This window comes from Acanthochromis polyacanthus, chromosome 19, assembly GCF_021347895.1.
Source record: "Acanthochromis polyacanthus isolate Apoly-LR-REF ecotype Palm Island chromosome 19, KAUST_Apoly_ChrSc, whole genome shotgun sequence".
In the NCBI taxonomy this organism is placed as follows: domain Eukaryota; kingdom Metazoa; phylum Chordata; class Actinopteri; family Pomacentridae; genus Acanthochromis; species Acanthochromis polyacanthus.
Window position 1 is genome coordinate 22,504,722 of NC_067131.1, and position 23,237 is coordinate 22,527,958.

The 23,237-nt window shown below is 38.4% G+C and overlaps 1 protein-coding gene across 1 annotated transcript; it reads left to right on the forward strand.

Moving 5' to 3' along the window:
* The first annotated feature begins 1,602 nt into the window (after positions 1-1,602).
* On the forward strand, positions 1,603-15,290 carry LOC110960482 (5'(3')-deoxyribonucleotidase, mitochondrial). The gene is made up of 5 exons (XM_022207734.2): positions 1,603-2,398; positions 3,401-3,501; positions 8,809-8,869; positions 8,971-9,085; positions 11,453-15,290. Exons 1-5 carry the CDS (start codon positions 2,126-2,128, stop codon positions 11,590-11,592), a joined length of 690 nt encoding a protein of 229 aa, XP_022063426.2. The 5' UTR covers positions 1,603-2,125; the 3' UTR covers positions 11,593-15,290.
* The last annotated feature ends 7,947 nt before the right edge of the window (positions 15,291-23,237 follow it).

Below are 23,237 nucleotides of genomic sequence, written 5' to 3' on the forward strand. Positions count from 1 at the left end.
AACGAAAAAACGAACCGTTTCCTGCTTTTTTGTTTTTTGCTCAAAACGAAAAAACGAAAAAACGGCTTGATTTTTTGTTTCTGCTTGTGTCTTTTACAGCCAGGAATCAAACGGATAAAACGTACCTTGTCCCCCCCCATTCCCTAAACTGCGTTTTATAAATGATAATATAAATTCATCAGGTCAACACCATTTTGTAGGGTCCTAACATTTATATTTTAATCAGGTAAATTTGTACTTTATATAATATTATAGAGCTTTAACCTTAATTTTTAATCTTTATGTTTAACATATGATAAAATGTTTTGCTTATTTAGTCAGGTAGTTTTGCATGAAAAGTCATATTGTAAGGTCTTTTACATTGCATTTAATTTTTAAAACTAGTGTTGTTTCCTTACTGAAAACACTTTTAATCGACAACTGTTAAAATGTGCTGTGTAACTGACTAACTAAAAGACTTCACATCAGTCCTATTAATATTTAATTTCTTTAATTATTTTACTTGTATTTATTGTTATTTGCACATTGTATTTTTGCATCTGTAGTCTTTTTGTTTTAATTTTACGCTATTTTTTGTTATGTTAGCTTCTTGGTATCCAGGTTTTGCATTGTCTGTTAAAACACTTAGTAAAACCTTGTTTTTAAATATGCCGTATAAAAAAAGCCATTATTATAAAGTTGTTATTTTAAGTAAGTGTAACATATTAATAAGATGGTATGATATCTAATCTAAATTAAGGTGATGATAAGCAGACACTTTTTACAGTAGTATCTTAAGAATGTTGTTATTGAGTCTTAGTTTTGGTCTAATTTACAGAATGTTACAGAGTAATATTGCCAATTTATGTCTGAAAATGTTCTTTTCCTTTAATATGGAAGCCTGTGTTGAATCCCCACATTCATGAATGTGATTTAAATTCAGTTATCTTTAATAGTATTTCTCTCAGTACCAGTTTTTTCTATCTGCAGTGTACTAGTATGTAGTGTTCTGTATAATTCTGTATAAAATTGTGCAAATTGTATTAAAATTTTGCATATTTTCTGTAAACAACTGACATACAATCAGAAAAGATGAGCAAAAGTTAATTAAAACATAAAAGGTATACTATTTATGTTTGTCATAGTTTTAAATATATAGATATAAACATGAATGCATTTTATTTGCAACTCATGGAGTCCCTGTTCCCTAAATATTCCAATGTTAAAAGCAAAATAGTTTCCTCTAAAGGCATTCCACCAAGTCCAACAGAATCACGTGCTAGTTAGAAATGCTTTCATTGCTCAGATATAAACCCATAATGTACTCGTAGGAAATAAAACATTCACATTTGCCATAATAGTGATGGTAAAATATTGTATTTATTTTCTTTTGTCAAATCTGTAATATTTTAAACTGCACATTTTACCGCAAATGGCTCTTGAGGATGTAACCAGCCCATTCATTTAAAATGTCTTTGTTGCTAGCAGACTTTTAGTACAGTTTCTTTTCACAACGGACCATTTATGATAGAATATAGTGTAAATATATTTAAACTTATTGTATTGCACCTCCATTGACGAATGGAAACTGTCATGCATTCTCCGGTCCTCTAGGGGGCGGCGATGTGCACTTGAAAGCTGGTTTGCTGTCTACCAACTAAAATATAAAGAATAAGAGGAAGTGACACTGCTGAAGTAGTAGTTGTTTACCGTTTTTTACAGTTCAGGTTTTGTCAGACAGCCATTGTTGCAAACGCTGTTAAATTAAGAAAGGTTGGCTTTAGCTGCGGACCACATATTACACCCTGACAAACGATGCAAACAGCTCTCTGTCCACTGTGTCCAGAAGCAGGTCATATTTGACCTGCCCGCTGCTGCTGGTGCTGCTAGCCTGCCAGCTAGCCCCCGACCGTTAGCTCGACTGCAGCAGAGGAACAGTCAGAATGACTAAAAGTTAAGCTAGCACTGAAATAGAGCTCCACAAAAACATGAATAACAGCACTGGCAACACTAATGCAGAAAACAGTGTGACTGTCGCAGTGCTTTGAAACTTTTCTACTCCCATGCGGACTTTATCCAGTGTTTTAAGCCGCTGTTTGCAGAGGGTAGTAATTTGTAGTGCTTGTACTGGAGCTCACTGTCAGCGATGTTGTTGGTTTGTACTACACGCATACTCGGAAGTGGGAGAACTTTGCTCCGTTATCCGTTAAAGAGGATTTGCATAAACATGTCATCGTCCTCCACTTCTGGCAAGAGACTGCGGGTTCTAGTGGACATGGACGGGGTCCTGGCGGACTTCGAGGGCGGTTTCTTGAAGAAGTATCGGGCCAGGTACCCGGAAGAGCCCTACATCACCCTGGAAGACAGGAGAGGGTTCTGGGTGTCAGCGCAGTATGGACAGCTGAGGCGTGGCCTGTGTGTAAGTCACAAGACTTCATTAGTACAGAAATTGTGGCTGAGATTCACATTTGATGTCCTGCATATAATCAGATGTCCTTTTGATGGTTCCTTGAGCCATTTAATTAAGAAGGATGTATCTCATTTACAGACTGCACGAATGGATAGTTTACAAGTTGAGATCTGCTTGTGGTTCACTGTAATAAAGTAGTATCTCATTGCTAGTTAGTTTGCCCTCATTTTGTGTAGATTTTAGATTTCATGCAGTATCCGAGGAAGCAGAAAGTGACCAATATCTATATTAGATCTTAATGAGAACATAACAGAAAATAAACTACTTCTATAGTGATCCTGTCAGGCATGGCTAGTTGTTCTGTATTAATTCAAATCCAATGAGCCAAATGGCACAAAACTATTTTGTGACTCACAACAAGAAAATATTTAATTGTGACTGTTATCCAGTAAAGAGACTCTTCAAACAGACTACCCAGTTTGTCACCATGTGTTTTTTTGGTTACTGACAGACCTGCAGATCAAGATTTCTGTTAATGTTGACCTTGCCTCATATGTCCCTGTATATGTTTCGAAAATCAAGTCTTTGTTGTCTTATCAGTGATATGTAACAGAAAATAAGTCAAGAGACAATGAACGAGGCCATTTGAGCACATTTTCCCTTTGTCACTATTAAAATATTAAAGAAGCCCCGCCCATATTATAGTCTAATTTCTATATCAGCTTTTCTGATCTTGACACAGTTGACCTCTGTACCATCTTTCTTCACAGCATGTGTACACTGGGATGGTTAATGAGTGATTTGCAAAATGTTTGCATCAGACTTTTCAGTTTTTTATTTTGGAACTATAAAACAGTGGGGAAAAATGTATATGGGTTACAGTATTAAACTTTATGGAATTTGGGTCATCATTTACTGCCTTAGCTATTCACAGGAACAGGAATGTAGACCAAGGGAGCCTGTGTATGCTGTTGATGATAAGCTGTACACCCCTGTGTGTTTTAATTGCAGGCGAAAGCCATCAGTATCTGGGAGTCCAAAGACTTCTTCATAGACCTGGAGCCCCTGCCAGGAGGAGTCGAGGCGGTCAAGGAGATGGCCAAGATGGATGAGTAGGTCTTAAAGATACACTTCACTCATTTAACATATAAACCGATTTGATCTAATGTAGCAAAGTCTGATTCAGATGAGTTTCTGATACATAAACTGCACAAATCACTCTTTTAATGTGTGAAAAACGTACATAATGAAGTATTTCCCTTGAGCAGTCTGGTCAGTTTTTATTGGGAACATATGAGAAAGAAAGAGTGTTTTCAAATAAGACGGCTCACATTGCATATTTATTGTTGGCATAGTTTGCCAGGGTCTTTTACAATTTTTCACAGAAGAAGAGATGAAAAATTGGCATGCACCATATCATTCCTCAAACCAATGTGTCTGATAAAAAGGGCCTATTAAATGCAGTGTTGACATAGTTTATTACCAGTGAACTTTAGCTTGTGTACACTGTAGTCATCTTACACTATGGGATCCTGTGTAGCATAACACATCTGACGTGTCCAATGTCTGGTATAGATTATCTTACTGTAGAACTGCTGCAGGAAACCTTTCTGTCTAATATGGGATCAAAATTTATTTATTTTTTATTTTTTTGCACATGATAATTCCCTCTTTGACTTGGGATGCACCACTGTGTATTTTATGGTTGATAATGATCACCAGAGTTTGTGTTTCTTGGCCAGTCTCTGTGAATGAGTCACTTAGAGTTTTACAGCTTCAGCTGCAGATTATGTCAGCCTCATGTTGCATACATTTATAACAGCATGTACATAACATGCTTTCCCAGCAGGTGTTACAGCTTGTTTCTGCAGTTTTGTTCATCTAACATCCACATTAGGACTCCAAAATGGAATAATCAAGCAAGCCAGACACAGACAACCAGCAAAGACTGAGGTTTTATATTTCAATTTGATTCAATTTACATAGCACCAATTCACAACATAAGTTGACCAGATTCAGGGAGGAAAAAGAACAAGAAAAAATATTCCTATTACCTCCCGCACTGCCTACATGAACTGAGGTCCTGTCACGCTTTAACTTGTTTTATGGCACTTATTCAGGTTGTTTTCTCCTGACTAGCTCCTTGCTTGTGTTGTCTCTCAGTTGTACGTCAATTTGGATAAAAGTGTCTGCTAAATGAAATTGTACAATTGCAGGACAACCTAAGCCATTTGAGGTTGGAGTAAAGGGGAGAGAAAACAGGATAGCAGCCGGAAAATGACAGGCAACAAACAAGAGAACAACAAACACTGGGCCAGTTGGAGGGGTCATTAACTTCAGTTCAGAAATGTGCCTGCAGCTCCAAAGCACAGAGTGGACAAACACAAACTACAGGACAAAAAGTCACAAATTCAATGACATGCAGTAGTAGAGGAGAGGTGCTCTGTGCATCATAGGAAGTCTACAAGCACCAGCAGCATGACTAAAGGGATAACTGACAGCCCTTTCAGGTAGCCATAACTATAAGCTTTATCCAAAAGGAAAGTTTAAAACCTATTTTTAAAATTAAAGAGGATGTTACTTCCTGAACTGGTTCCACTGGAAAGGAGCTTGAAAACTGAAGGCTTTGTCTGGCTTCCAAAAACGGAGTGCTAATTTGGTACTGTGAACCATATTGACAACTGAGCTTGGTCATTAAGTGTGAGGAGAAGGATTGTTAATTCCATTCTAGGTTTTACAGGGAACCAATGAAGAGAAAGTAATACAGGAAAACGCGTGATCCGTCTTACTGGTTCCTGTCAGTGCTCTTTTGAATCAGCTGGAGGTTTTTAAGAGAGTTATTGGGAGATCCTGATAATAAGGAATTACAATAATCCATCTTTGAAGCAACAAATGACTGGGCTAGTTTTTAAGTGTCACTTAAAGACACGGTGCTCATTTTTACAAACTTTACTTGTCCCATAAAACAGAGTTGTGTTTGCATGACATCATTCCAGTGTCAAGTCTCTGGGCTGACTGGGAACATTCTGGCAGTCCTGGTGGACACCGTTTTCTCCAAACCTCTGTTTTCCCCAAGCCAACTTTTTCTGATTTTTACAGTGTACAGCCTTTTTTGGAAAAACTTTCATTTTTATGGTTTTAGGCTACACTTGGGGTCAAACTGGAGGAAATGATGAGCTTACAGATTTACCTGCCATAGTCTGGACAATGGACATGGTGGTAATGTTGAGTTGCCAGTCTCACAGATTTGATGGAACAAGTATACTCCGATTTTAGTCAAGATTTCTACACAGAGTAGTAACGGTTGTATTTCATTTGCACTGTACACACTTAAATGTGACTAAAGTGGACTTTTCTCTCCTATGAAACCTACAGTGATAGTTTGTCAAAATCAGATGACCTATAATTCAGTTCTGTGCCTGAAGGCATCCTGTATAGACACATACAGTCCACTAAAGTTCCTGCTCTGCTGCAGCCAAAATTTTTATTTCTTTGTTTATTTTGCAGAGCCAGTGTATAATTGAAAATAATCCCACCACAGTTAGCTAGCAGCTAATTTGCATCCATTGTCCCTGAGCATGAAGACAACAACCACTGAACAATAACTACACTATGTAAAACAATAGAAACGTAAAGATCAGAGTACATGAGGCAATAAAGTAAAACAATTACATGTAATGAAAACAAAGTAATTATTGGTAGTGACTAAAGTCAAACCTTATGGCTGCAAAACTTCTTTAATCTCTAGTGTTTATGGAAATGGAATTCCCCACTGCTTCAACTAAGAAAGCAGATTAACCAATTGGAAATTTAATGTATCTGTGTTAAGGCCTGACCTGGATAAAATCCTTCTTGACTGAGAGGAAACGGTGTACAAAAATGGGTGATAAGTGGAAAGAAAAGCAGTTTATTCAGTGAAGATAACATTAATCAGAAATACAGTCTAGACATTGTTAATGTGGTAAATGACTATTCCAGCTGGAAGTGGATGAGTTTTAATGGAATATCTACATAGGGGTACAGAGGCCCATTTCCAGCAACCATCACTCCAGTGTTCTAGCGTTAATCACTAATTTGGTAATATTCTGGGAGTTTATATTTTCAATCTACACTGCAGGAATATGCACTACAACATGTGAATCAGTCATTAAACAATGTTAATGAATAGAGTAGATTTACTGTTTTCTCCAGTTTAACTTCAGAGGCTCAGCAGATGTTCAGGACTACTGACAACACAGAACCTTAATGTTACTGTTTGAATCACATTTAGGTTTTCTAAATGTTACATTAATGTGAACCAGCATCTCCACTGACAGTTTTATTAACTTAATGTACCACATTACAGTAACACAATACACTTCAGCTGTTTACATGAAACTCAACACAAACATCGTTAGCTTAATGTTACGTTAGTTTTAATCAGGCTGCAATGGAGCAGCTAGCTCGGTTAGCATCGCTGATTCACATTAAAGCTAATCTTTACTGGATGCTAAGTCTCTTCTCTGGTCAACACGCAGAGAAATAAACTCCATCAACATCTGGAGTGCATGGCACACATTGTATCTGACACTACAGGTGTATATAAAGTGCAGTATAACCAGCACCAATAGGAAAATAAACATAAACTTACTGAACTATCAGAGTCCTTTCAGTGTCTGATGGTAAAATCAGCCGAAGCGCCATGGTGACATCACTTCACTTCAGCCATGCTAGGAGCTGGAATCCTGTGATCAGATACTGACTACCCACCCTGAACAGAAAGGCTTTTGCCTTTGCTTTTACTTGATGGACTGAGGAAAAAGCAATGACAAAAGGAAAAAGCAATGACAAAATGGAAAAGACTGACAAAAGTAAAAGACCCTAAAAGACTATTTTAACTCTACAATTGCTACAAAATTCAGACGCACACGGGAACACATTACATCAGTTTTAAAGTCGCTGCATTGACTCCCCGTCCGTTTCAGGATCGATTTTAAGGTTCTTTCATTAGTTTTTAAATGTCTTAACGGACTTGCACCTTCTTATTTATCAGATCTGCTTTTAACAAATCGACCCTCACGGATCCTGGGGTTCTCCAGCAGTGGCCTTTTAGTTATACCACAAGCCAGGATAAAAACCCACGGTGAATCCGCATTTAGCCACTATGGCCCCCGCCTGTGGAATAGCCTGCCAGAGAACCTCAGGACTGCAGAGACTGTCAAGGTTTTTAAAAGACGGCTAAAGACTCATCTTTTTAATCAGGCGTTTAATTATCCTTTAATTCTTTTTCATGTTCTTATCATTCTCTATTTATTGTTTTATGTATTTGTACTCTTTTAATTTCCCACCCTTTACTTACCTTACAAGTCTTTTATTCTATCTTAAACTTTAAATTTTTTTAGTTTTTAAGTCCAGTGTTTTCTCAGGGGGGTCCTCCACACTGGGGGTGTCTCTGGTCTGCTGCTGGGGGTCTGCCCATGGGTCACTTTGGCCCGGCTGGTTGCCCCCCCCCCCCCCCCCCCCCCCCCCCCCCCGGTGTGGGGGTCCCCCTGTCTGTCAGGGTCGGGGGCTCCGGGTGCCAGCACCCCCAGCAGTCATGACCTCTGACTCCTCCTGGTGTGGACGGCCCCAATGGGGGCGTTTTTCCATAATCATCAGTGCCATGCCATGTCTCCCTACAGTCAGTGGTGAGGGTGTGTGAGCGTGCATGTGTGTGTGTGTGCTTGTGCTTGTGTAGTTGTGTGCATATATATTTATATGGAGGGACGGAGGGATGGGTTTTCTTGTTTTTAATGTTTTTAAATGTTGTGCAGCACTTTGTGTTGCATTTTTAAACTGTATGAAAAGTGCTTTATAAATAAAGTTTGATCGATTGATTGAAGACAATGACAAAAGGAAAAAGAGAAAAGGGAAAAGCAAAGACAAAATTTACCGTTTTATTTATTTATATATTTGTTTTTTCTTTTATTTATTCCTCTTTATATTTACACATTTATTTCCTTATTTTTAAGCTTCATTTATTTATTTCTCTTTATATCTACATTTTTATTTCGTTATTTTTAACAGATTTATTTTTATTTATTTCTCTTTATGTTTACACATTTATTTCCTTATTTTTTTAACAGATTTATATTTTATTGTGGTACTCCTGTGACTCCATAGGATGGATATCTTTCTTCAGCCATCAGTGAATGAATGAACCCGTTTTCTTATCAGGGGTATCGGCCGTATGCAGTGATCTCTCATTTCTCTTTCTTGTTTTGTACCTTTTTTCCCGCTTAAGTGGGAAAGTCCACCACCTGTCTTCAATTAACAGTGCCTATCAATTCCAGTTAAATAAATAACCAAAGTGGCTGTCAGACCTTAGGTGGAATATAAAGATGATTGTTATTTGTTGTCATTTCTCCTCTCTAGTCTATTTTCCCTCTTTCTTTCCGCAGCACAGATGTCTTTATTTGCACCAGCCCTATAAAAAATTACAGACACTGTCCTCATGAGAAGGTAAGCCATCTGCCAATCAGTGACATGCATCCTTTTACCTTTGCAAATGATTTGCTATGCTTCATTTTACTAATGAAATCTGACCGGTGTGTTTTGTCAAGTACGCCTGGGTGGAGAAGCATTTGGGTTGTGACTTTCTGGAGCAGGTCATTCTGACCAGAGACAAGACATTAGTCACCGGTGACCTCCTCATAGATGACAAACCTGACATTCTAGGTGAGGACTGTCTACGTGCTGGTGTAAATGCATAAGCAGTGCTTGTTCATCAATATACATAAAGTCAAAATCTGTACAGTAATGATATGATCTTTTTTTTTTGTAGTTTATGCTGCTCTCAGAGCTCTGTCTTTGCTCCACCACTCATAGTCACCATTGCTTTATCTGTCAGCTCAGTTTTCAAGGACACAGGCAGCATTTTCAAACCAATGAGTCCTTGATCTTGATTCAGACAGAAGCAGCTCCTCATTTCTATCTTTGGAACCTTAATTTTACAGATTCGAAGAACTCATGTCAGCAGCTGTTGCTTGCAAGCAAATTAGGATAAATTAGCAAAATATTTTTAAGTCCAATATATCAAATCCAGTGCTTTCAATGACCCTAAAAGTTGATTAAATACATATCTGACAATCTGAAATAATACCTGTAGACTTGTAATATTGACATATTCAGTGTTTTGTATAGCGATATTTGCTTACAAGAAAAGAGTTAAAGGAGGTAATAGGAGAGCAGTGTTGTAACATTACAAGACTGAGGTGGAGAACACATAGTAGAGAAACTACCAAGATCGGTTCAGGATATTGCTAGACTGTTATTTCACTTTTACATAAACTTGTTTTGCTGCCCATTTTCATTATTTACTCATTCATATTTTCAAATTTTTTTTTGTCCTTTTAACATCCCATAAGAAAGGATTTTTGGGTACTAATTGATGTGCTCACAGAACACTTACTGTATTGGGTTATGTTGGCTGGGAGTGTAAATTTGATCAAATATTATCAAAACTAACATACTGCTGCTAGTGTAAACTCCGTTAGCTTGTGTTACCAGCTTCTACACAGTTGGGAAATATTCCATCTGTGTGTTTATTGATTAAACTCCTAAAAGTTCATCTCTCATCTGTCACAGTTATATATTTGGAACTTTTTTTCCACTGAATATAATCCTTTCTCTCCTTGCAAATAACTTAAATGTAGCTCTTCACAATTTCCTCTTTAAGAATGTGGACAGATTTGGTTCCTTACAGTTGTTGCATATTAAAACCATATTAAAAGCATCGGTACAGCAGTTACAAGATGAGAATTTTCAGTCATGGTGCTCACTGTTTATTTTGCTCATCATATGCTTCTAGTACATAAAAATCACCATATTGGCATGCTAACAAGGTAAAAAAACAAAAAAACAAAACTTCATTTTCACCAGAGATTAATTTTAGAATATGGCCCATGACCCTCTATAGTCACGGTAAATTAGAGCACACAAATAACTGTTAAAGCCATACCTTACGCTGTAGTTTGTGTTTTTAAATTTGCAAAGGAAACAAATAAATACAACAAATAAAACACACCGCCATCAGAACTCGTTCAATGTAGAGTACATTACCGTTCAAAAGTTTGGGATCACTTAGAAATATACTTATTTTTGAAAGAAAAGCATTTTTTTTTTCAACGAAGATATCATTAAATTAATCAGAAATATAGTCGAGACATTATTAATGTGGTAAATGACTATTCTAGCAGGAAACGGCTGATTTTTAATGGAATATGTACATAGGGGTACAGAGAAACATTTCCAGCAACCATCACTCCCATGTTGTAATTGTACATTGTGTTAGCTAATAGTGTTGAACGGCTAACTGATGATTGGAAAACCCTTGTGCAATTGTGTTAGAACATGAATAAAAGTGTGTGTTTTCATGGAAAACATGAAATTTCCTTGGTGACCCCAAAGTTTTGATTTGGTAGTGTGTATATCTCACACTACAATGCATACTCTTTGCACACTACTTAAACACAGAACCAAAACAAAAGCAGGTGAGGCTGCACATTTATAGCCAAAGTACTAATCACAGTTACTTTTATCAATATTGGGATCATAATTATTAATCACAGTTATTAATTGATTTTACAAACAACATATTTTTGTTACACTTTCACATTTAAATAAACAGAGCAGCTTTCACTTACTGGCCGAGTTATTGTTGCCAAGCTGTGAATGAGCAGTAAATGAATAGGGAGAAGCCGTAGCAGCAGTGCTCTTATCAGAATTGATGAGTTGAAGCAGCGATATACCGCAATGAAGATGTGAATATGTTTTAGAAAAGTGTCCTTAAAATAGACACGCAGCATGAATGTAAAGCATGAATGGTATTTTAAAGGTAGATGATTACATAATCCTGTTTTTGTAATGCCATGTGGGTGCTATAATTGCTTACATACATCCTCAAAGCTTCATTTGCATTTAATGAAACAGCTGCCACAGTGCGAGTGCAGTTTGTCACAATCTGCTGGTTTGTACGCTCCACACAGTTAAAAACATGTGGTTTGTAGTTACATAATGTTTATTCCAAACATGTGTCCTGATTAGGCGTGGAGCCCAAACCAACGTGGGAACACATCCTGTTCACTGCCTGCCATAACAAGCATCTGCCCATCGGCTCCTCCCAGAGGCGTCTCCTGTCCTGGTCGGATGACTGGAGGGCCATCCTGGACAGCAAACGGCAGTAAGGAGCTCCCTTACTTATGACCCTGGCATCTTGGTTAGTTAAAATTTTGAGGTTCACTGTCACAGTACCGACATCACTGTCTCACCAGTGAGCGTCCAGGCTCGGAGAGGTCAAAATGGAGGTCATGTGTCATACCTACACTAGACAGTTGGTAGTCTATTGTGAGAAGGTGTTCTCGTATTTCACCACAAGGGGGCACTCTGAGACCGACTATGAAATCATGTCAACAACAACATTTCCAGCAATTTCAGTGAAAACAAATTAACAGGAGGACAAAACGACTTCATAATGGACACACAATAAGTTTCAAAGGGCAGATGGTGTTGATGGAGCCTTTTGGTCTGCAGTCTGGATGTTTCTTGGACTCCTAGCTGTGGACATTTCTGTTCAAGATCAAGTAGATTTTGTTTTTAACCGTTTTTGATTTGTTTGGTTTATCTGTGGCCTTAAACACAAAAGGCTTATTAGTAGTTCACAGTACTATGTTGCATTATGATCCAGTGATTCACTCACAACAGGAAACTCCACTATACAATCAGAATTTACAAAGGAGGACTCTCAGAACTGTATGCACTGGTGAGCTGAGCAGGAACTCTACATACACATTTTAAAGTGACCTCAACTTACAAAGACTGTACAAGTTTGAGTAGATTATTTATTTTACATGTGTTTCACAGGAGTGAACCATACCACTGTTATGTAAACGCACACGTAGAGGAAAAGAGTTGAAATGTCGACCTTGGTGCTGTTTTTTAATGTTTTTTCTCTGCATTTCACAATTATCTATGCATTTTAGTTAACACTTGACAAAACACTTGCACATACACACACGCATGTTGCCAAAAACCTCACAAGTACAGAGTATATCAGTCACTAGAAATGTGTGCAAAATATGTGATTTATTTAAAAAAAAGCAGATTGCCTATTGTACATACATTTAAATGAGAAAATATGTTGAGAACCGCAACACACAGCACCAACATACAGTGTGTATTCAGACACATTTTTACTACAAGTTGTCTATATAAGTGATCTCTGCCATATACAATTAGCTCGTTGTCTTTATGTCTCTTTATGTCAGATAAAACCTGTCTCATTTCAATTAGATTTTATCTTTGTTTTAATTGTAGCTTGTTTACTAAAGCATATTGCAGCAGATTTTAGTTAGTTTTTTTTTAAAACTCCAGGTTCTCAGAGTACCTCCACAAAATATTATGTATTTCTATTTATTTTAGCATGTCATTTAACAGTTGAAAATGCAAATCGATTGAAAAGTTTTTACACGGTTCATTTACATTTGTCGCAAAGCTTAATTTTTTTTTTTTTTTTTTTTTTTTTAGTTTCAGTACAAAACTCTTCTATCAGTGGATTTTCTTTGTCAAGATTTGCTTTGTTCTGCTTCATGTTCTTTTAAGACACAGTAAGTGTTCACAAGCTGAATTAGAACACATTGTGCTTCTTTCTGACAGGCCAGTTATGTTTTTTGCCTGTTGCTGCTAACATGCCTCTTTTCTTGTCTTTTTTGGGTTTTTTTGGAAACAAAGCAGTAGATACGTAACGTTTGTTATGGAAGATGTACTTAGTGCTATGCTGTTGTGCCTAGTTTAATGTATAAATTCAAACATGTTGATTTCTGTCAATGTGATGTTTTAATGCTGTGTTTTGCTCAATTAAAACACGCACAAAAAATAATCTGTCAACCAGGGCACTTTAAGTGGTCGTCAGTTTGTGTATCATTAAAAGTGCATTTTACTTTCTTTGCTTTTTTTTTAAAGCTTCTTTTAGTTACACACTTAGTCTCATGAATTCACAGATGCTTTTGACTAAAGTTCGCAGACTTACCTGCCCTCCTGGTTAAACATCCTGGCATTGCACTAGAGTAAACTAAACATAGTGAACATGCCTCTTTGTGCTCTTTCTTGTAATTTCCTCTCTCTGCAGATCATATCAGTTACGAAAACATGAAGCAGCAGAGCTATTAATCCAGACTGCAGTTTTCAATTTATTGTGCCAGAACAGATATTGCAATGTATGAAAAAGTAGTGGTTATTAAACATCAACATCTCCCTACTTACACTTGGGACACCTTTCTGGTACTGACTCCTGTGGCTTGTTCTGCATACATTCTGACTTGCAAGAGCAGAATAAAAACCTGAGCCCACATCTATTAAGAGTTATCTTAAGGAAAGCTATTTAGGGACAGCTTATGAGTTAGTTCAAAATAAGACCTATTTATCACGTGACATCCTCCTACATACAGCAGAGTTTATGAATAACAACTCTGAAGTTATTACATAATTGAACACAGACACAGGTTTAAACACCATCTACTATTTTTTCAGTCATAAACAATTTTTTCCTCATATTTCAAGTGACAATACGCAACATCATACTTTCCTTGTATAACAATATATAAAAATATGAGTCAAGTAATAGGTAATTGGCTCGATTGAAAACTAAAATTACTGTTATTCAGAAGCCTATAATTATGTGGAATGTCACGCCAAGTACTAATAATGGAGATGCGTCAAAACATCTGATGTGACATAATTGGTGCTGTAAACAACTCAGAAGAAAATGGTCGCTGCATATTTGAAGAAAAACGTGATATTGTTTCACATATTGTATTCATCATGAAACATGCCGGATTGCACACTCATACTAAAACATGAAGTTGAGGATGTGTCAGAGGATTCACTGAACCATGGAGGAGACTTCGAGGGCTCAAAAATGAACAAAGAACGACCATGATGAATACACTACCGCTCAGAAGTTTGGGGTCACCCAGAAAGTTTCATGTTTTCCATGAAAACTCACACTTTTATTCATGTGCTGACATAATTGCACAAGGGTTTTCCAATCATCAATAAGCCTTTCAGCACAATTCGCTAATACAATGTAGCATTAGAACACGGGAGTGGTGGTTGCTGGAAATGAGCCTGTACCCATATGTAGATATTCCATTAAAAATGAACCGTTTCCAGCAAGAATAGTCACTCACAACATTAACAATGTCTAGACTGTATTTCTGATTAATTCAATGTTAGCTTCATTGAAAGAAAAGAGTTTCTTAAAAAATAAGGACATTTCTAAGTGACCCCAAACTTTTGAACGGATGTGTCACAAAGGATTCACTGAACCATGTAAGACTTCTATGGCTCAAAAAATGATTGAAGAACAACTATGATAAAAACAAAAAAGTAAAACAAAAAATGAAGTTTTGCTTCAACTAAAACCTAACAAGTTGTCCATGTTGCAGCCTCACTGCAAACATTTCCGGTTGAGATTTTGGTGTTACCTAACTAGCATCTCATGTAGCCTCAAACTACGATAAGGAGGTTTAATTCTAACTCCAGACTCCCAGATTTATTCATTTTCAAATTTGTAGTCTTTATAACTATAAATGCTCAGATTGGTTGGGTGAGTGTTGATTATACTGTCTTTCACATCTGCAATTGACAGGGCAACAGAGAGGGCTGGTAAACAGACAGATAGGGCTGCCGGCCTACTGATGTGGGAACGTATCAAGATTTGTTGCAGAATGCTCATGTGCCAGTGCAGAATTTTTCTTCATGCCACAAGGAGCTTCATAGGACTTGTTTTCACAAACACACTACTTCTCCCCAACACCTGTAAAGAGATATGTGAAATGACTGTAGTTTGCTTCTCAGCAGTTTAATAAAAATGGGTCCTAATTTTTAGGTGTCTGAGTTTCACTTTCACTAGGCTGTATTCCACTGCAGGAACTTGCTGGAACCTTAGCTGCAATCTGAATCTTCGTGCGTGTTTTACCTGCAGAAACCCACACTGTAGAACACACTTGAATGTGTTTTATGGCAACCAGGTTGTTTTCTCCTGACTGGATCATAGCTTGTGTTGTATCTACTCTCAAATGTATGTCACTTTGGATGAAAGTGACTCCTAAATTAAACTGTGGAATTGTCCTTATCGAGGGGATTAAACTCAGAGAGACCACCAACACCTTTTTTCAACCATCTTGGTTACCTCAAGTGTCACTTGTCTCCTCTCTCAGATTATCATTACCAATGTAGAATTCACCATTTGTGCTCATAGAACTGGGGTTTTGTCTAACAACTGTTTGTTTTGGCACACCAGGAGTTAACATTGTGGTGAAAGCTGTTGGATGTGAAGCAGTGGAAACAGAAAGGCTAAAAGGTCCAAGTAGAGGACCGTTCTTGTAAACATTTGCACCATCCTGCATCTGCTACAATTTCACAAAGTGGAAAGCCACCTACTGCTTTTATCTTGCAAACTCTCCAGCATTTTCATTCTTAACATACATGCAAATGTTTTTAACCTTCAAGTTTCGAAGTCACCAAATCCTATTTTAGACCTCCTCGACAAATCACAAGACAAGTTGTCCCAGTTTTCACGTAACTTTTGCACTGTGACACAAAACCCTGGAAGCAGCAGGGTCAGGACTGCTGGAAGCCTAATTTTCCAAATCCATTCTTAAAAGGAAATTCTTTCTTTTTTTGGATAAAATCCTCCAACTGGGACACAGTTTGTGACTTGTTGCACAAGTGCTTCCTGACCATATTCCCAACCACAGTCAACTGATCAAATAGGTCAACTGTCTCTCAACTGCTGGGAGCTTCCGAGAAGGAACCTCTCTGAAGTGTTAACCGTTCCATGTGATCACCCTCTTCATGGCTATGTTGTTGTTCAAATGAAATTGCATAATAGCAAAAAGCCAACCCACCGTTACAGAAACACTGCATGGGTGTCACTTGTATGTGAGATATTTTTTGTCAATGAATGTCACACTGATCATTTTACTTTGCTGCAGCAGCTCCTGTAGTTGTGGGAGAAAACTCACCTTTCAGAAATATTAGGTTTCATAGAGAATTCCAAAGTTTAAAAAAAATAAATCAGTTTTAAGATGAACCTTAGTATGAAACTCCATCCGTGGTGCACAGCAGAGGGTGTTGTTACATAGGCAATTGCGTGCAGTTATTCTCCAATTTCTGTCAGTCTGTAGAAGCAGACAAGTTAGACTATCTTTGATCTGTCTAACCCAGGGGTCGGCAACCCGCGGCTCCGGAGCCGCATGCGGCTCTTTCAGCCCTCTGTTGCGGCTCCCTGTAACTTTGGAAAATAAAGTGTTCTGTCTTTCAGGCGCGTTTCAATGTATTTTAATATAGAGAGTTTTATTGTGAAATTACCGCTCTTACTTTGACGTGTCACTCCACCGGATGTGCTGTGCCTGTGACGTGAGAGCGCAAAGCTGATGCAGAGAGACAACACGGAGCTTCCGATTCCCACACGTTTCATGCCTTTTTTCTGTTTTACTCCTGGAGAAGCAACGCCTGTAATTTCACATCGTTTTGTACTCAAGAATGGCAAGCCTGTATATTAAAGCTCCACTCCAAGAAAGACACGTCTTGTCTTTGAGTCAAAAGTACTCATGATAGGGTAATACACGTTACTCGCAAGAACACGGCAGCAGGTCAGAGAGTCAGAGGAGTGTCGTCTTGGAAAATAGGGCAGCGACTTACCGGAGAAAAGTTATTAGCTTAAGATAAATAGATAAATAGATTTTACAAGTAAAATAGATATTCGCAAAATAGTGATTTTCAGCTAACATTATGTAACGTATGAGGTCCAGGAGCAAAAATGACATTAACCAAGTAAGATAAATATTAGTAGAAGGACACAATTTTTAAAAAATGAATATCTAATTAGAGACTTTGTAATTAATTAATCACGACTGATTAACAAGGGCATAGAGGTAAAAAAGCGATATATGCAGTGTTGTCTTCATTTTACATGCCAAAAGGATTTTGCGGCTCCCGGTGTTTTCTTTTCTGTGGGAAACGGGTTGAAATGGCTCTTTGAGTGTTAAAGGTTGCCGACCCCTGGTCTAACCTGTCTAGTTCTAGGGTTCTTTCAGGTCTCCTATTCACTTCATTGTGCTTTTTAAAAACACTTGAAATTTCACCTCAGCGTGTGCCGGAGATCTGTTTTGCTGCTCAGTTGAACTGCATCTTTTGAGTGTAATTTTCACAGTTGTGCTGTTGAATAGAACAAAAGCGGACCAGCACTTCATTCATGTTATTTCTACTTAAGAGTTTGCAGGACTCAGAGGGAGACAGTCTGAGTGTTTTTTTTTTGTTTTTTGTGTTTTAACAGACTGGCAGTCCACGCCAGGACAAAGATGAGCTGTGTACAGATCCTCAACTACAGAGTTTATCAACAATGGGGAGCTTCTCAAAGCACTGTTTTTGCAGAATTTTTCCTGTCACAACTGGACTGTTTTCAGCGACTAATTCATGAGCAGTTAGCACTTGCCAAAGCTGGAGATTATGAAACATAATTGGATCACAATATGACTTCATTTTAAAAATCTGGTAGGCGGTCGACCAGAATTTTGTCTTCGGCCTAGCATTCAAACTCATGAACTGTCTGCTTGGCTCGCATTTCTGTGAATAGTGTGAATATGGAGTGAGATTTTCCAGTGTGTCTAACACCACTCACAGAAGCCAGGAGTCCACCCAAGGACATATTGCTGTGAAAATGCAGCCATTATAACTTTAAGCGCATATTTATCCCCTGAGGTGTCTCAGACCGTTTATGTAATTCTAAATTTAATTCAGCACAGCAGTTTTTTTTTATAGTTGTTTTATGGTTTTGGCTTTGCATTCAATCCAATTGACACTCTTTGTCTGTACTGTAGGCGTCGGCACAGTGGAGGTGTTAGAGTGCGAGTGGAAGGGGATGGAATTGAACTGTATGTCTTTTGGGTTTGTTGTTGGCCTCATTTCATCTCAACAAGGTGCTGCATAACGGCACCAAACACAAATAGCACAGACAACCCAGTTTGGATTGTGTTTCAGCACAGGGTGTCATCTGAAGTGTTAACGGATGACAAACCTGTTCGATTACCAGACAACTGTGTATCCTGTGTCATCATCGAGCCAAAAATATACAGTGCCTCATATGTAACCCATTCTTCATCGATGACAATACGGTCGGCCTTCAGGCAAAACAAAACATCCCTGAAAGCAGCCAAACACGTAGGGAAATGGGTCAAGATTAGATTTTTTAAATGTTTTTTTGTTGTTGTTGTTACTGAACTTTTTCATCTGACTGGAAATATTCAATTCAGTTTTATTTATATAGCGCCAATTACAGTCAAATTGTCTCAAGACGCTTTACAGAACCCATATGCCTGAAAATACTGATGCAATAAGATAACCTCTTCTGGCAATGATCACGTCTCTCTTTGTGTTTGTATGTAAAAGAAAAAGTTGGCAATCATCACACAGTGGCTCACTTCCACCCATAACACCAGCTGAATTTCAAGCTATGATTTATGTTTGGAACCTTTATTTCTGCCTCTACAAGCAGACCCTCTGACAGCCATGCATCTTCTGTATGTGTCCTGGAGGTTAAGCAGTTTGACAGGGTAACATTAAAAAAAAACTTGGCTTTGACCTATATTTTTGCAGAGGTGTAAAAATATTGTCCAGCTGCTGTTGAAGTTGCAGGTTCTTTTTAGGCCAAATCAAGAAGAGAAGTACATATTTAGAGCACATATCATTCATCCATTATCTATACACTGCTTAATCTTCATTAGGGTCGTAATGGGGGGTGGGGGGTTTGGTGGCGAGTGGGTCTATCCTAGCTGACGTAGAGTGAAGGCAGGGGACACCACGGATAGATCACCAGTCTATCACAGGGCTACAAATACAGACAAATAATCACACTTGCATTCACACCTACGGACAATTTAGAATTCCCAATTAACCTCGGCATGTTTTTGGTCTGTGGGAGGAAGCCGGAGTAAAAACCCACAAATGCACAGGGAGAACATGGAAACTCCAGGTAAAAAGGTGCTGGGAATGCCAGGAAGTGATCCAGAGATCTTCTATCTGCAATAGGAAAGTGCTAACCACCAATCCACTGTGCAGCTTCTGCCAATATCATTTTTCAATTCTAAGTGTCATGTGGCAATAAAAAGACTAAATCCAACTGATGCGGAGTCATTTTTAGATGTGTTTGGGTGAGCTATGCAGTCACTGAAGGCATCAAAAAGAAGGAAAAATATTTTTGTATAAATTTCACCCACCAAGTCTCATTTTTAAAAGTTTTTTCACCGCTTCAAACACCTGACACTGAGAGGAGACGGACAGTAGAAGGACACTCTGCGGGCAGCTGACTCACTGTCTTGTAACCTGCTCGCTGGCGCTCTTGGAACAACACTGCTCCTTTACCTGCACTGTTGTGTAACCAGATTGGTTATGATTCACGCAAACATTGCAATATGAGCAACACTGGCGTTAATAATTTTGAATATGCATAATGCGTGCAGGTGTGTATTCAACTTGAGTCATGCAGCCACCGGTGAGTCAGTAGCTCTAACAAAAGGCAGCTAATAATGTATTTATGATGGTTGATGTCATGAGGCAGGCCAATGCTGTTATTTTTGATTTCTTGGTAACCTAACCGCTATAAATCCAGATGTTTGCTCCTGCACTGACAGGTTTCAAAGTCCACTTTTTTTAATTACAACACTGTTGCCACTGAGATGCTGTGCTTTAATTACAGCACAAAGCCGTGAACGATGCAGCCAAGTGATGATTTTGCTTCAGGCAAACAACACCCCTGAAGTGCTGCTGTTCATTTCATTTTGTTAAAGTGTCTTTTGAAATCTTTCACACTCATAACCCTCTTCAAACACATTACATAAAATACACAAGAATGTCCTATTTTCTAAATTACTTCAAGCCAGCAGTCTTACTAAGTAGTATGGAGACCTAAATTGTGCACTGCAAGTTGTATAATGAGGGGAAACTGTGCTATTTAATTTTTAAAAACAAACAGAGAGCCATAAATGAAAGTCTTGTATTATGAACACCTGCTCCTCGACACAGAAATGACAAACGCTGTGTGTGATGTGAAGGCTGCAAAGACATTCCTGCATGAAAATCTGGTTAAGTATTATTTTTGAAATCTAATTAAAACTCGGATAAGGTAAAGGAGGGATTAGATTTGGCACCAAAATTACCAGAAAATAGTCATTCTCAGACCCAGTCCAGTTAAAAACTGCTTGAAATACAGCATGCACTACTTTCCAAAAGTTTGGGGTCACTTAGAAATGTCCTTACTTTTGAAAGAAAAGCTTTTTTTTTTCAATGAAAGTAACAAATTAATCAGAAACACAGTCTAGACATTGTTAATGTGGTAAATGACTCTTCTAGCTGGAAACGGCTGATTTTTAATGGACTATTTAAATAGGGGTAGAGAGGCCCCTTTCCAGCAACCATCACTCCTGTGTTCTAATGTTACATTGTGTTAGCTAATTGTATTAGAAGGCTAATTGATAATTAGAAAACTCTTGTGCATTTATGCTAGTACATGAATAAAAGTTTGACTTGTCATGGAAAACATGAAATTGTCTGGGTGACCCCAAACTTTTGAACACTTGTGTATTTTGGTAAATAAATCCATATATTGCAGTTTAATTAGATGCATAATTTATGTATTTAATTACAGAAAAGTTCACATGTTCTCTCACTTTATACAATGATTACACACTGTATGTGTCACGGTCTGAGCTGGTTGGACCTGAGCAGAGAGCCACACTACCAAGGCTGGCTGAATGAAAGTGATTTATTGTTGGGGGGGTGAATAATGGCACGGAGGGGGGAAATCCAGGGTGCAGGAGTGGCTGGTGTCGTGGAGGGTTTTGGCCAGAAACAGGGGGGTCCAGGCAGGGAGAAACCGGTGGTGACTGGGTTGGGGAGAGCCGGAGGGGAAGGAGGATGGTGGGGATCCCGGACAGCTGAATCTGAGGGCGAGGAACAGGAGAAAACAACGTAAGTGAAGGCAAAAACTCAATAGACTTAACAGGAGGCCAGACAGCAAACTGACTGTGGTGTCTTGGTTCAACAATCTGGCAGGGAGTGGAAGGATGAGCCGGTTCTTATTGTTGAGGTGGGTAATTAGTGTGATGTCCCTCAGCTGTCCGGGAGCCGTGGAGGTGGTTGACTGCCTGAGTGGAGTCAGCTGGGAAGCTAGACTCCACTCAGGCACCGAACTGTAGGGGGAAAGACAGGGCAGAGGAGCGGATGGGAGACAGGCAAGACAGACAGGGCAGAGGAACAGGAGAGGGGGAGAGGAGCATGAGAGGGAGGAAACAGATGGGGAAAAGGGGTATTTGGGGATGTCAGGTGGGAAGGACGGGGGTGAGGAGGGAGCCCTGACAGTATGACTCATTGTTTACATGAGAACTTTGATTGGTGCAACTTTAAATGTCTTTTCATGTGTGATCATTTAGTCAAGCTCCAGTTTATCAGTGGAGGTTGATTCTGCTAATCAAAATAATCAGCTTCATAATAATACCATATTATTATCTTGGTCTAGCTCCAAGTCTTGGTTACTTATGATGGTAACATAGAAACCGAAGGTTGTTCTGCTGTTGTGCTAAGTACAATATGTGTTCAAGAACCCAATAAAAGCAAATAAATCTGACTGTTTATCAAAAGCAGCAGTAGTCAAAAATCTTCCATGTACAGCCTTCCATATAAAATGCAGGCTTGTCTGAACTGCCCTATATTGTACAGAAGTTTGTCGTTATTGGCCAAATGCGTCAGAGTCCTGAGGAAATCCCAATAGGGCAATAAAAGTGGAATAGAGCAGGAATTTCTCTTTGAGAGTCATATGGAGGCCTTGTGGGAATGTACTCATATTGGACATATTGAGGAAATGCTCTTTAAAGAACATTTTGTATTGTTTGTGCAGAGGAGATGTAACGTACAGCATGTCCTCTCTGGGACAGGAGGTGGCTCACAGTCAGCGCTTATTGTCATTGTTTGAATCAGCGTAATGATTAGATAAATGTTATGGTTAACCACGTGTTTGCTGGTTGTGACAGTTAATAATTAGAGGAGCCACATATTCCCTGGAAACTTCCACGGCTGTTAAGAGCATATATCAATGTGTTGTCTTGTGTGTATGCCAGCATTTTTTTTCCTGAGCAGTACAAATGCATGACCGGAAAAAACTAGAAGTCCAGAAAGAGATGAAGCACATTAAATAGAACAGGTCAGATGGAGCTTTTCCTGTTAGGAAAGTTGTTTTTGTTCCATTCATCATAGGCCAGTGACCACCTTCTCTCTGTCCCTTACACCTTGTGATAATTTCTTTCTGTTTGTTTTGCTCTTCTTCCATTTATCTAATTACTTTATGGCAGAGAAGGAAAGTGTGTAGTAATACATGTTCCAGACTGTATCATCTGCACACCACAACACACAGCCTGTGAGTTTTACTGCTTGGCAGTTCCTTTTTTTTAAGTATTGCAATGTTCCCACTTGAAATTTACGCTTATGTTTACTAACATGGAGTACTGGTAGTACTTAGTAGCACTACCAATAAGCAAAAATGTAGATAACAATATGATAGCATGACTTGCGTCTTTTAAAACTGTTGTAAGCATTCGTAAATGACAATCTGCATGACAATAGATGTGTTTGCGGATAATTGGTAAGTGAATTTGAAGGACAAGGTTTGACATGTTGCACAAAAAAAGAAAGATAATGCAAATCAGAATTGTTTGCATTAACTTCTTTAGAGTAAATAATCTAGAATGTAGTAGTATCAGAATATGGGAATATAGACTGT